General features: G+C 36.9%; 1 protein-coding gene across 1 annotated transcript; it reads left to right on the plus strand.

Moving 5' to 3' along the window:
- Window positions 1–1,239, plus strand: LOC137399501 (lipase ZK262.3-like). The gene has a single exon (XM_068085682.1). The coding sequence runs from the start codon at window positions 1–3 to the stop codon at window positions 1,237–1,239; it is 1,239 nt and encodes a 412-aa protein (XP_067941783.1).
- Window positions 1,240–14,085: the final 12,846 nt, after the last annotated feature.

The following is a 14,085-nucleotide window of genomic DNA, read 5'->3' on the forward strand; positions in this document are numbered from 1 at the left end:
ATGGCGGAGCTGCTACGCTTCTTCTTTCTGTTGCTGCTATTTAGTCTGTCAGCGTTGGCAAGTGATTGCGATGACATGACCACATGCAATTCTTGTGTCAACAAACGATCTTGGAACCCCTTTGCTAGCTGCCGCTGGTGCTCCTTAGACCGTAAGTGCCATACCTTTGGAGCTCTCCTCACAAATCCTTGTAGCACAGACATGAATATCAAAGACGATGAAGATTGTCCATCGGAAAACGACATCTATGCCGAGTATGAGACAGATCTCGCTTATGAACAAGTATTCATGTCCGCCGTTGCATACACTGATGAGCCGGATACTTGCATGGATAAGCTCAAACTCAGCCATGATATCTTAGACTCAGATATTGAGATAATCAGCATCATAGCGAGAAGCTGTGACGATTGGCTGTTTGATTATCGTGAATGTGCGGTAGTCATTGGACTATCAAACAACCGAAAATCGATTTATGTCTCTTTTCGAGGATCCACAGCAACAGCTCAGGTGCTGGATCAATTGGTCAGCATCCTGTTTGAGCCAAAAAATTCTCTTGGTGAGGGACATGTTCAGGAATATTTTCTAGAAGCGTACGAGAAGCTTAGCTTTTGCCTTACCAACCATATCGAAGAGTTGAAGAAGCTGTATCCTGACTTTACAGTTCGTTTCAGTGGCCACTCACTAGGTGGAGCTTTAGCCTCTATCGCTGCCTTCAAATTCATCCAAGAAGGAAAATTGTCAAAAGACGAAGTAACACTTTATACGTATGGCATGCCTCGGGTTGGGGATAAACTTTACGCAGCTGAACATGATCGTAGGGTCGACAGCAGTTTCCGACTTGTTAACTACAAAGACTGTGTTCCTCATTTTCCCACGTGTCGAGTGTCATGCTCCATTCAAGGAGAAACTGGTCCATACCACCATCGCACTGAGGTCTTTTACGACACAAGCAGCATGCTGCCAGAGTCAGCATATAAAGTGTGTCACGGTAATGAAGACGCCGATTGCAGCCACAAGTACCAAGGACCAGTTGCCAGCATCATCAATATAAATAACTGCTTTGACTCTCATGTTAAGTATTTTGGAATACCTATCGGAGATTTTTGTGATCAGCAAAGCGGAAGAAGGCGCAAGCGGTCGGAGTCATCAGACATCGGCTATCTTCTAAGCAACGATTATTGTGAGGTTCTTCAACGACAAGGCGATCAGTGGGCTGTGGTTTCGACAGGTCAAACTTAAAAACTGCTTTTGATATCTTTCCAACTCATATGCAGAAGCTCGCTGAATACTACAGACTAACTTTATAACTGCTTGGTTTGTTTATGTATTTTGGTTAAATCTAAAAAGCTCATTCACAAAATGTCACAACAATATATTTTAATATAAAGATATATTTTAATATTAAAATACTAAAACATTTAGAACTATACATAACACATTTATCAGCTTGGGAATGTATTAACACTGTTTTTAACGCTTACCTAAGTTATCATTTCATGTCTTTGCTGTAACTAAATAAATATTAAAACTCACTAGAAACCTCCCTGTGGAAAGTAGCAATGCATTTTACAGCAAACTAATAAATGTCAAATAGACATACATCAAACAGTCTTGTCATCTACATCAATGTCATTATTAGTAATAATACATCAAATACTGCCAATATAAATGTAAACGGTCTTTCTATGTGAGAGAGAGAGAGAGAAAGAAAAAGAGAGCGGTCTTTCTTCATAGGAGTAGCAGCACAGATTGATGTTTTAAGGCAGCAATCATCGGTAAGAGGGATGCTAAAATGCTTGTTAAATGCTAGTAGCAGACAAAAGGGCTGGCCTGCCGAAATAGCTTTAAAGATTCACTAGTTTTTATCCGAGTCATGGTGAAATCGGTATCCATATCAAGAGGCTCATCACTTAAGGATAAAAAGACAGCTATCAATAATTTTAGACAGCTACACATGTTGTCAATTAGCCAATAAGGAAACAAAATGGTCATGTGATATCTAAAAGGCTGAATTCCTAGTCACTGGCGCTCTTGTTGCGTTTCATTTTAAACAGACTTATTGACAATGACAGCCGCAAACAAGTGTCTCAAATTGCTTCTCGTGCATAAGATAGTTAGAAGAAACTGTCTTATGCCTGTGTGTGGTCTGACACAAAATCTTAAAAAAGATGGTGTAAGACTTTTTTGCTTTCAGCATATAATCACATTTTTGGTTATGAGGACCATAGTCCTTTTCAATTTTGTACCAACAAATTGTTGCTAAATTTCAAGTTTAACTCATGAAGTTACTCTGTTCCCGTACTCACAATTGACAGAGAATACCAGGAGGGGTTTGGTAGTTTTGATGGAGAACAGGCAAAGTAGTTGGCCTGAGAGTTGCCTTTTTGTGTGATAGTGCATTTGATACATGATGGTGTATGCCTGTGTTTCTACATATCCAGAGGTGTATATCATTAGATGACGTGAATGCCTAAAGTTTGTGCATGTCTCTTAATGCCCACACAACAGAAATATTTCTGTATTCAACCAGTGTTACAATGTCAGCTATCACAAGGTCAGCCGTCACAAGATACAAGCTAATTAATAACTTACCAGGAAGTCAGGTGACTCACTGGGAGGTAGACGACACATTATTCTTAAAATGGCGAGTTATTTTTGTATCCCTTTTGGCAGCTGTTGCTATTTGGCAACAACAATCATTGCTTACTCATTGCTTTTGCGAGAGTTTGTTGTCAAATCTGAAGACAGATGAGGTGAAGTAAGCTCATCCATCAACTATTGTAGCCAGAAAGCAAGAGTGCTGAGAGAGATCTGCGAATTAGATTCTCACACCGCTCTGATTAGTCATGAAAGATTGCCCATCAACTCATTTTTGAAAGTGACTTTCCTCATTTCGCCTACATGGAGTAGTAGAGATGAGCAGTTAATGGCAGCAACTTTTGACCTTAGTGTTGTTAGAGAAGCCTTAAACAAAGGCATATGTCTACAGTACGGGCTACCTAGCACATACACGTAGTACTTAAAGTGAAAGTAAACACATAATGTTAACAATGTTTTATATGATTGGTAATGTATGATACTATGTTAATTGAACGAGAAAACAAAATTTTAGCAGATATTTCTACTAGTTTAGTAAATTCAAAGTTGAAAATATATTTTGGTGCATTTACCTCGGGATATTACTGATTCTCAATTCAGCTGTTTCCTGTAACTTATTTCTTAGTGAGACAACGACCAACGCATTTGAATTTTTTTGTTTAGCCACAATCAGCTAGTTACAATGGGTATATGTCTCTTTGCTAGTTGCGAATCTGACGCTAGAAGTCATGGCATAACTTTTTTAGAGGGCCTGTGTCTCAGTCTTCAAATTTAGCAAAATTGTGGCTGTCTAAGGCAAAGCGTGCCGACTTACCTTTTCGCAGACAACCTGCTAGTGTGGACAACCTGCTAGTGCACTTCCATGAGAACCAGCTTTATTCTGAAAAATTTGGAACAACCACAAGAATAAGGGTGAAAAAGGGAGAAGTTCTATTCCCTAATGGTGTTGTACCATACAGCAAGAGGGCATCATCGAACAGGAAAACCTCAACTGTAAGTAATTTATAAATAATTTAAAATAAATATTAACAACCAATATAGTAGTTTTATAATATAAATTAATAAATATAATAATTAGAAATATTTAGTAGCCTACTGTACATGAGTACAAAGCAATGATTTAATATGACTGGGTGACAATGAGACTCAGGCTGAGTTTCATTCATTTGATTTTAACCTGATTCATTTGAATTAATTTGGCTAACTGAGTAAAAGTTAGTCAGGGAATTTAAATTTTCTGTTTGGTCTGGATTGTCAGAAATGCCATAATTGTTCATAAAATACATGACTAATATAATCATAAAATTTGGATTGCATTACTATTTTCATATTCATGCTACTATTACTAATATAGGCTTTACAGATCGCTTGAAGTGATTAGCCTATATTTATAATCAGGTATAACTTTTTAACTATGTGTAGTGTTAGTGTGTATTGGTGGTGGTGGTAGATAGCGGTTATGGTGATAGTGTTTGTGGTAGTGGTGGTGACACTGTAGGTAATGGTTTAGAAGCAATTCAAACGTATTAAATTTAGTGGTATTTATTTGTACTTTTTTGATAGGATGTATGGCATTGGACCAAGAATCTGGCCGAAAATCTGACTAGAGCATGTGTGCGCAAAGATCAAAAAGAGTTGCTCCTTTGGATAAAGGAAATAAAGAACTATGTGTAGTATTCTGCGGTTCAATGTAAAGGCGATGCTGAGCTTCTGGTTGAGATGGTACTTAGCATAAGATACCATGTTGGTAATATTCATAGGAGCTTTCCAGGACACGACAAGTTCATCCACTGCTCTCATGAACCAATTGATCCAAGAGTGATGAAAAAAAAATTATTTGTACCCAATGTTGGCATGAAAGCTGTATGTTGAATCTATTCAGAAATAACAAAGCACAGGCAAATGTGTAATATAATATTTTATATATCACTTACAATGCCTTTGGTTTGTGATATAAGAAGATGTAGTCATTTATTGCATAATACCAATATTCTCCGGTTTCAGGGCAGGCTCTCTTCCGTGAGACCTGTCTTAGAGCCTTAGCCTTGTATTAGAGCTCTTATTTAAAACTACTTACGCTTTCCGCTCATATTTATTCAGCGCTGATATTCACCGACATGATTTATGAACATGCTGCCTTTGTACAAACTGCTGTCTTTGTCCAAACAATCCACAATAAATCAAGAAATGCTGGCTAACCAATATTGATCTTTGATTGATCTAGAAGCTTTAAACAGTTTTGCTGCCTGATTTCTTAGCTTTGGTTTGTTTAGGATTAAAGAAGAAGAATCTTTTGCCTAAAGTTCACCTGGTTCCCTCAAGTCTAAAAGATTTCTGTGAAATGTTTCCTTACGCTAAATTTACTACCTTAAAAGTTGACTTGCAACAAAATTCACATTACCGTTATTTGATATGAAAAAATTCACCATGTCTTACTCTGTTGTAGTGTAGGTACAAAATATGTGGAAATATGATTACAAGCTCTTAAAAGGTAAAAAGTGAACAGAAAATCGCAGCCACACGAGACCGCCGTAGTTTGGATTCTCTTTCCAAAACGGCTCAAATGTGACGTAGCTGTGGTATATGGTTTTTCTTTACACTTTCATGCAACCTTATTCGTCGAAATATTTTCACAAATATACTTCACGCATTCAATATAACCATGTATATTGTTCTTACGCGTCTGTTTTATCGTTATCGTAATGCTGTCACTTTCGCAGTGATATTCTATAACTTACCGTAAAAATTTGTTTAATTTTTTAGCCCTAGCTTGAAGGAGTACATATCATTGTCTGATAATCATGACGAGCCTGTTGGTCACTTGTGATAATCGAAAAGTGCTGGTATTGGGCCACATGATCAGATTACGACTTGCCGATTAGACCAAACCGAAACATAACTGTAAAGCAGCGAGCATCTATATTTGATACGGGGTCTTCGGTAAAATCTGAAGTGTTTGTCATAAACTAGTGCTACGATAAGTTTTATATTGATCTTTTTATTGACCTTTCAATTCACGTGAGAACATCACGTGACAAGACAATAACCAAATTTCATGGCTACGTCATCGAAATAAAGAGATTCCAATCTACGGCGACTTTTCGTTTTTGAGCTTTTAAGAGCTTGTAATCACATTTCCACATATTTGGCACCTACAACACAACAGAGTAAAACATGGCGAATCTTTTGATACCAAATAATTGTAATGTGAATTTTATTGCAAGTCAACCTTTAAGACAAAACAATATTGACAAAAGTTAAAGTCGGCCTGTTGTTTGTCTTTAAGCTGAATTTTGTTGAAGAAACAACATCCATTGTTGAAACATTAATGCTAGTTTACCAGCTTTTCAAGTTTTTAGTTTCATCTTTGGGTTATAAAAAATCTATTTGTCCACAAAAAAATGTTTCTACAATTAAGTTGAATCTAGCCATAAAATGTTTATCACAGCATTTAAAATTAATAGAAAGAGATTTTTTGAGCACCATTAATTGCATAAACAGGTTTTGCACTTAACCAGTCTGCCTCTGTTGGTCACTTTGACACTCTAGCAGTGACCATTCAAAGACAATTTTAACTTTTTTCAGACACAAACACTTTTACAACAGATAATATTATTTGTTTTTAGTACAAACGAAGTCCTGCCTCTGCCTAAATATTTTTACTTCTACCGCAAGTACAGACCAGGAGACACGCATATAATATACTTTTAGTTTTACAATTTAGTCACAACCTGCAAACTGTCAACATAAGAGCCTTGAATTACCTTTCCTCTGTATTAGGCATCATGGCCAGATTTGGCAGTCACACCTAAACTTATAGGTTTAATAACAACAGATGTTTGTTATTAAATCAACAGCAAGCTACAACTTGTGTAAGCATGCTTGTTTATACAGGTATTAAAACAAAAATCTCTGTTACAAATACAACTATAAAAAACTATTCCGGTAATGATTTCTATGAGCGATAAATTGAACCACAGGCTAAACCATTGCCAGATGAACATGAACGGCTTGCAGTTTTATTTAACTACTTTCTAATACCGTGGATATTGTTTATAAAACATTGTCATGAGGGTATTAACATTAGACAACTTTTAAATAAGAACTTGTCTACACTACAAATTATAAGCTACAGTTATAGAGACAGCCTCTCTGAAACCGGTATGAGTGTCACATAGTGATTCAACTAAAACATACATCAAATGCCATCTTAAGTCTGTGATTTATGAATATCTAGCTTCAGTTCTTTACAATTGACTTTAATTACAACGAAAACCAAATGATATCTTTTCTACACAAAAATCCTTTCTTCATTGTTTTTCGGGCTTAATAGAATGAAGTAAACATTCCATTAATATATTAAAATTGATGCCATCTCTTAATCTTGAAAAACTTTTGAGCCAATTAAATGTAGATAAATAAGATATCCTACTTTTTAGGCAGCACTCAGCAACCTGCAGATGCATCACTCTCAGGCATGTTCAATCAAATATGAAGTTGTCTGCCCGGAAACTATGCGCGCCAAGCCCTAAGTTAACAGGGATGTCAGTAACCAGCAACAAAATCATATGCGATCGTCTGCATGTCAGTTCAAAGAAGGATGTATACTCTTGTCTTGTTTGAAGGTGTTTGAAGGTGCTCTCACCCTCCCTTCTGTATGTGCTATTGTTTAAAAAAGGGCAGCAATAAAGAGTAATATGATTCTCATTTGACTTGCAGTGGAGAAGAAGATTGCTGCCTCAATCTTCCTATAAGACAGCACTAGATCCAGACTCAAGTGGCTGTGGTTACTCTAAGGCATCTAGCTCTATAAGGATTTTTCAAATGGCAACTAACCAAAAACTTTCAAAACATGCATATTTCAGACAAAACAATGAAATGTTGTAAAAAACACTTTTACGGATCAGGACTGAAAGAACAAAATTACCACCGTTTCCTGTCTCATGTCTGCGCAATTGAATTTTTTTGCGTTTGAAATCATGACTTTCTGTTAGGAAAAAAGCCAATATTGTATTGATCAATGATTGTATTGGCTAATAGTATATTGTATTGGCCAATGATACATTGCATTGGCCAATGATATATTGCTCAATGAAGTTGCTGCTTCTAACCACTAAAAGGTTCAGTATGGTTGCTGTAATGCAAACCTTTTAAAACACCATGAATTTTATCAAACACACAGACACACAGACACACAGACACGGAATGTAAAATCATTAATCAACAATTTTTAATGCTTGCTAGTCAATTGTTGCCACTCTATGCAGCCTTTCACTGCTGCCACTCATTGATGCCCTTGCTGCCACTCATTGGAAGTCATCAGCTAAACAAGATTTAGGTTATATGGCTCATTAGCGTTGTATGACTTTGAGTTGTCTCCACTCAACAGGAAGTGAATGGCATGCATTAGATTAATTTAAATTCATGCGATCTCAATTTATGAATTTTATGTTTTCTATTATATATTGCAGATGCTACAGTTTCTGTATCTGTGGCTACCAACAACCATTCTCTGCAGTTCACTGCCAAACAAACCTCACTCAGATTAGAAGCTGTTAATACGTTTACTTGTTTTTACTCAGGATTGTTGTTTGGGAGTATATTAGTCTGCTCAATATTTGACAAACTATTTCTATAAATTGTGAAAGTGAAAATATCTCTATGAAATATAAAATCTATAAACTTAGTTTGAGCTGTCCTCAGATGTAGCAAAGAACCATGAACAAACATATAAATAAGCCGTAAGCAATTATGTGATGAGATAAGATAGCTCCTTCTAGCTGTTTAAGCTCGTTAATGAAATAAAAGAAAGGTAAATTTCCATGCTTGAACAACAATAATTTCACAAAAAAGCTGAAGAAGCTTTTTAAGAACGTGAAAGCAGTAACAATAAGCAGTGTTTATACCTTTATGTAGCCTATATGAGTGCTACTAGGTGAGAGTTGAGGATTCAGGCAAACATACAAGTCCTTAGATATAACAATATATAGCAGAGCTACTAGCTTGTTAGTCAATTTCAGAGTGTCTCTAGTCGTCTTCCTTAGATGGAAAGCGTTCTTTCTCTTGTTGCTCAGAAAACGTAAATGCTGGCGAAAGTTCAAACGCTGCCATTTTCTTTTTTCCCCCATAAGGACTAGCTTCTGGCGGGCAGTCTTTCACATGTATAATGTTTTCGTCGGAGGAGCACGGGTTGGTGTCGAGTGCTAAAAATGTATGACACTTCTCGTCGCGTGGACACCAGCGACAGTTAAAAGCTGGTAACCATGATGATTTGAGGACGCAATCAGTGCAATGTTTAAGATCAATACAATCATCTGCTGCAGCTGCAGCAAATAGTATCGCGAGTATACAAACAAGATAAACCAGTTTCATCGTGCTGAGCTCTCTAGTTGCTTCTCGTAAATAAAAGGTCAGCAATGACACTTACGGTACTAGATGGATGACAGGACGCTTGCAACACGTGATATCATAAAACAAAGCAATTGTTAATATAGACCCTTAGAGTCTGCACACGCCTCCGATGTGGCAGAGTGAATAGATACTACGCTAATAATATACCGTTGAGCCTACACTCGACCCGACCCTCATATAAGTAGATAGAAGGCTAATAATAAAATGTAACTATGACTAATATTTCCTTGTTCCAGCACTGAAGCTCTGCTAAGGTCATAGGAGGTTGTAAATAGTGCATCTTAGATCTGTAGCCTGAGATCTACTTGTTAAGCTTAGTGCCTTACAAATGAGTATGCATGAATCACACGCAATGAGTGAACTAAATCTGCTCACAAATCGGGAGACCCATTGCGCACCTTCAATGTACCTTTTTAAGTACATACTCTGTTGTTTTAAATGGCCCCAATGGCCCCCTGCTTATAAACATAATAGTTAAAACTTATGACTTTATTATTTTCATGTATTATCATATCTATAGCTGCAGTAAACTATACAAGGACCATTTGATATCTCAAGTAAATAGTAAAAATGTTAGTATAAATATTTGAGATAATCATAGAGCTCTTTGGCTTCTATGAGGTCTTACTAGCTACAAGCTGGAACCTTCCGATTCCCTGTCGCTCACCACAAAGTAACGCTACTAATCAAGAGACACATGTAAAAACACTTCACTCTTTAAAAGCTCTCTGAAGCATAATGCGAGAGATTTGAGCAGAGCCTCTTCTTTCATTCTAACTGATGAGAACATTTCTCTGTTGTAGAGCTACCATAAAAGGATGCGCCTTTTTCTTGCCGGTGCCTTCTGATAGTGATAAGGCTGAGTACCTGAGAGCTGGTCAGTAAAACAGCAGGTGCTGCTCATTAACTTCCGCTGTCTAAGAACAGAGCTCCAGGCACTTCAGCTAACAGATTGTCTCCTAAGTGCAAATAAGTGACACTAGTTGCTTGCTAGGGTGTCAGGGTGGCCTAGTGGTAGTGCCTTTGTGTGTTAACCATGAGGTTGGTGGTTCGAGTCCTGCTTAATGCCGATCTGACAACAAGCTTTCAACCCTAATATTGCTGGGTCTTTTGGATATATACCATAACTTGGAGGCCTGTGTACCATACTGACAATGTGAGCACATTAAAGATTCATCTCTGTCCTTCACACATTGAAATGGTTACCTAGCTACCTAGCTCTGTCAGACTGGACGTGTGGCAAAGGCATCCTTTCAGGTTAATCTGACAGTTCCGGAAGTGGTAGGTACTGAGAACTGGGTTACCTCTTCTCTAACATACTGTATGACCCAAGCATGCATCGCCAAGACGTGAGTCTTGGTGATGCATGCTTGGGTCATACAGTAAATCATGCTTGGGTCATACAGAAAATCGACAACATATTTGTCGATTTTCAAAATCAACTTATTTGTTGCTACAGATAAGAAAGACAACTCCTGTGTAGACCTTATTTGTACCACTACTAGCAGCCAAGCTGGAATACTTGAACATTGACATTTACTTTCATACAGTGGCTAGTGACCAAACTGAAGTATTGAGATGGAGTTACGTCTTTCCTGATTTTGATGAGACTTTGAGAAAATGAGAAAGATCGCTGACTTAGTCAGGGTAAAGAACACTTTATTTTACCATCTGCTGATAGAGCTCAATGTTAGTACTAAGGCTAATAAGTTGCCTTAGTACCATGAATATGATACTAAGGCAACTTAGTACCATATTCATGGTACTAAGAATATGCAACAGGAAATAGTGCAGCCTAACACTAGTAAATAATCTGTCATTTGATATTTTATTTTAGTATTGTTAATGCCAGTGAACTTGAGAAAAAGTCATGTGGTTTGCCATCTATGTTATACCGTAAGCTTGAATACTCACAACTTCATAGACTTTAGACTTGTGGATTATTATGTTTTCTAATCAGTATCCAATGATTCCAGCTTTGACATAATAAATGTATTTTTATCTGGCTAGACAAAATGACTTTTCCAGAATTTAATATTTTCAAACTAGTAATTTAAAACCCATGTTTCACATTATAATACTTTAACTGTTTTCAATGTTCTAAATATTGTTGTTATATAAATAACTTGTACAAACTAGATTAACCATTTTTTATTTTTTATTCACTTTCACTATTAGTAATAAATCATATTCTTTTAACGAGACACCCGTTCAGTATTGTGATGTAGACTGTCTCATCTGCTCCTATTTTGGTTTGCATTAGAAATGCCATTATTATAGGACTTGAATTTGCACAAATCTATACAATACACACAACCTGCCTCTTGACATTAAATAGCAGTAGTATATATAAACTTAGAAAAATTATTAAAAATTGTTTATTCATGGAATCTGGTTTCTTCTCAATTTATCAAGTCACATTCAACAGTCTAGGCATATACTTAAAAGTCATTGTTTGTATTACTGCATCAAATATTAGGAGGATAGATTTAAACAGCCTTTTTTATGTGAGATGTCTGCATAAGAGATAGAGTGCAGCACAGATTAATGTTTGAGGGCAGCAATCGTTGATAACAGGCATGCTGTCAATGCATCAGTACATACACATGCTGACCATACATGATGTTACGTTCTTAATAATGCTCTTCACACACTCCCATGTTTTTGATAACAGAAGACCGGATGACTAGCTTACTGACCAATCAAAGCAAAGAACTATTAAAGTATTGGTTTAGATACCATTTACCTAACTTTGAACCTAAGTTGAATCAAGTATGATAAAAATAATATTTAATCAGTTGTCTGCTCTTTTTAACAACAATAAAAAAGAGCAGACAACTCATTATTTACTGTTTTAACAATAGTTGAACTGAAAGAAACACTATTCTTTAGGCAGCCCATCATATCTAAAAATGTCTCGCTGTGTTCACCAATTAGTACCTTTACCTGATACAAAAAGACTTTGTTCATCAATTGGAAAACTTGTTGCATTGCATTATTACTTAATACTGGTACTAACAGTATATTATCCAATAAACTCATGTGCTTAGCGCTGTTTTCAACTGTTATTTTCTCTATTTGTTAGCCAGAAAAAGTGAATGTAAACATAGTGGCAGCGGAGTTTATAATTTGTGACTAAAACAGACAATGTACTCACCAATAACAGAATTAGCCAATGAAATTTGAGCAATGCAAAAGTGTTTTAAACATCTATGGCATTACTTAACTTGGTGCTGAAGCAAACTCTCTGAGCTTGCATTGAAGCATCAACCAGAGCAGACACATTTTAAAGACACTGTATGCTACAAGGAAATTATTAAAGCTAAACGGCACCATGAGTGTTATACCGTAAGTCTTCATGTTCAAGCCGCGCGGCTTGTCGTTGGGCACTGCTACTGGTTCAAGGTCATAGGCTGCGGCTAAAGACAAGTTTTTAAAACTTATGTGGGGCCCAGGGCGGCTTCTCGATAAACGCGGTTTCTGCTCAGTTCCGCGATATAACCATAAAATTGCAGTCATGATACACTTTTATGTACGGGGTTTTAGCGACCTAGTCGTTTGTTTTCAAGGTTTATTTTCATGTTTATGGAATACTTTAAACTAAAGAAGAATTTATCGCTTATGTTTAACTCACCACAGTCATAGGTTATTAACACCTTTTCATTCTTGACCGGCATCTTTCCATAAGCGTGAAGCCCTTTAACAGCGAAATAAAAATCTAGCTGAGACATGGCAAGTAAGTTCTTGATGCAAGAGTTTAGGAATTTTAATTCGAACTCGGAAGTAAAAGAAAATTCTTTTCATATGTACTGATGTAGCCTGTTTTCTTATTCAAGAGGACAGGGGTATAACGAAACCCGTCTCAACACTCTCACTCCTGAAGGGGTCAAGGACGACAAAACCTCTGTCATTAGCCGCGGTCTGTGGGCATATGCGGCTTGTTGGAGGATTATTCTTTCTTTCGGGAGTCATCTGTTTTTGAGCACAAGCCGCGCGGCTTGAGCATGAGGTCTTACGGTATATACAAAATGTAGAACACACAAAGTGCAAGGTCATGAATAGTTTGGCTGACTATGAAAGGTGGTAGGTTTCCACTGTTTATAAGGTTTTTCATTAACTCAGTCTTTTTAAACAAACACTTTGACTTCACTACTACTACTACTACTACTAAAATATACTCATATTGAGTATGATTTCCAGAAATATAACAAAAGTTGGGGAAAAATCTCTTAAAATATTGTTACAGCAGCTGTCCTCTATTATGTAATCTTTGCTAAATTATAGCTAAAGTATTGCATAATATTTGTATAGTCAAAGCATAACGCAAGTTGAATTGAAGGTTCAAGTAGCAGTGAAGTCATGAATACTAAAACACCAAACAAACACACTATAATATGCAGTTATCCTTTTAGTGAAATCATTATGAAAGGGTTCGAGATCAAATCTCCTGTGATACAGATTCTTTATTCCAAGATTTTAGTAGCTATAGCCAGAAAGTCACATACACAGACACACAGAAACACAGACAAAATTTGATATATATATATATAAAAAATTGTTTCCTCACCCTGGTTAACCCGTATGGGTGGTAGTTTCTGCTCTAACTCGAGTCTCCTACCAGAGACCTGGGAGTTTGAGCACTCGCCTCAAGATCTTAGCTGTTCCCAATAGCGCACTTTTCTGCAACTCACCTGAGTTGATTGCTGTTGGTATCTGGGCAAGCCACATTTTATGTGCCAGTGTTATTGCACCCAGTGCCCCAATGACTACTGGGATTACAGTTGTTCTTACATTCCAACATTTTTCAATTTCTTCTCCAAGAGGGAGATATTTCTCTACCTTTTCTTTTTCTTTGCTGGCTATATTGTAGTCATTGGTTACTGCTATATTTATTATAGTAGCTCTCTTGCTCTCCTTGTCCACCACCACTATATCTGGTTGGTTTGCTAGGACATGCTTGTCAGTCCGGATGTAGAAGTCCCAGAGGATTTTAGCGCGGTCAATTTCATTCACCTTACCAGGAGCTTCTCACCAGTGTTGTGGTTGTGCCATACTCATCACATAGACTTCTATTAT

The sequence above is a fragment of the Watersipora subatra genome, chromosome 1 (assembly GCF_963576615.1).
Source record: "Watersipora subatra chromosome 1, tzWatSuba1.1, whole genome shotgun sequence".
Taxonomy (NCBI): Eukaryota; Metazoa; Bryozoa; class Gymnolaemata; order Cheilostomatida; family Watersiporidae; genus Watersipora; species Watersipora subatra.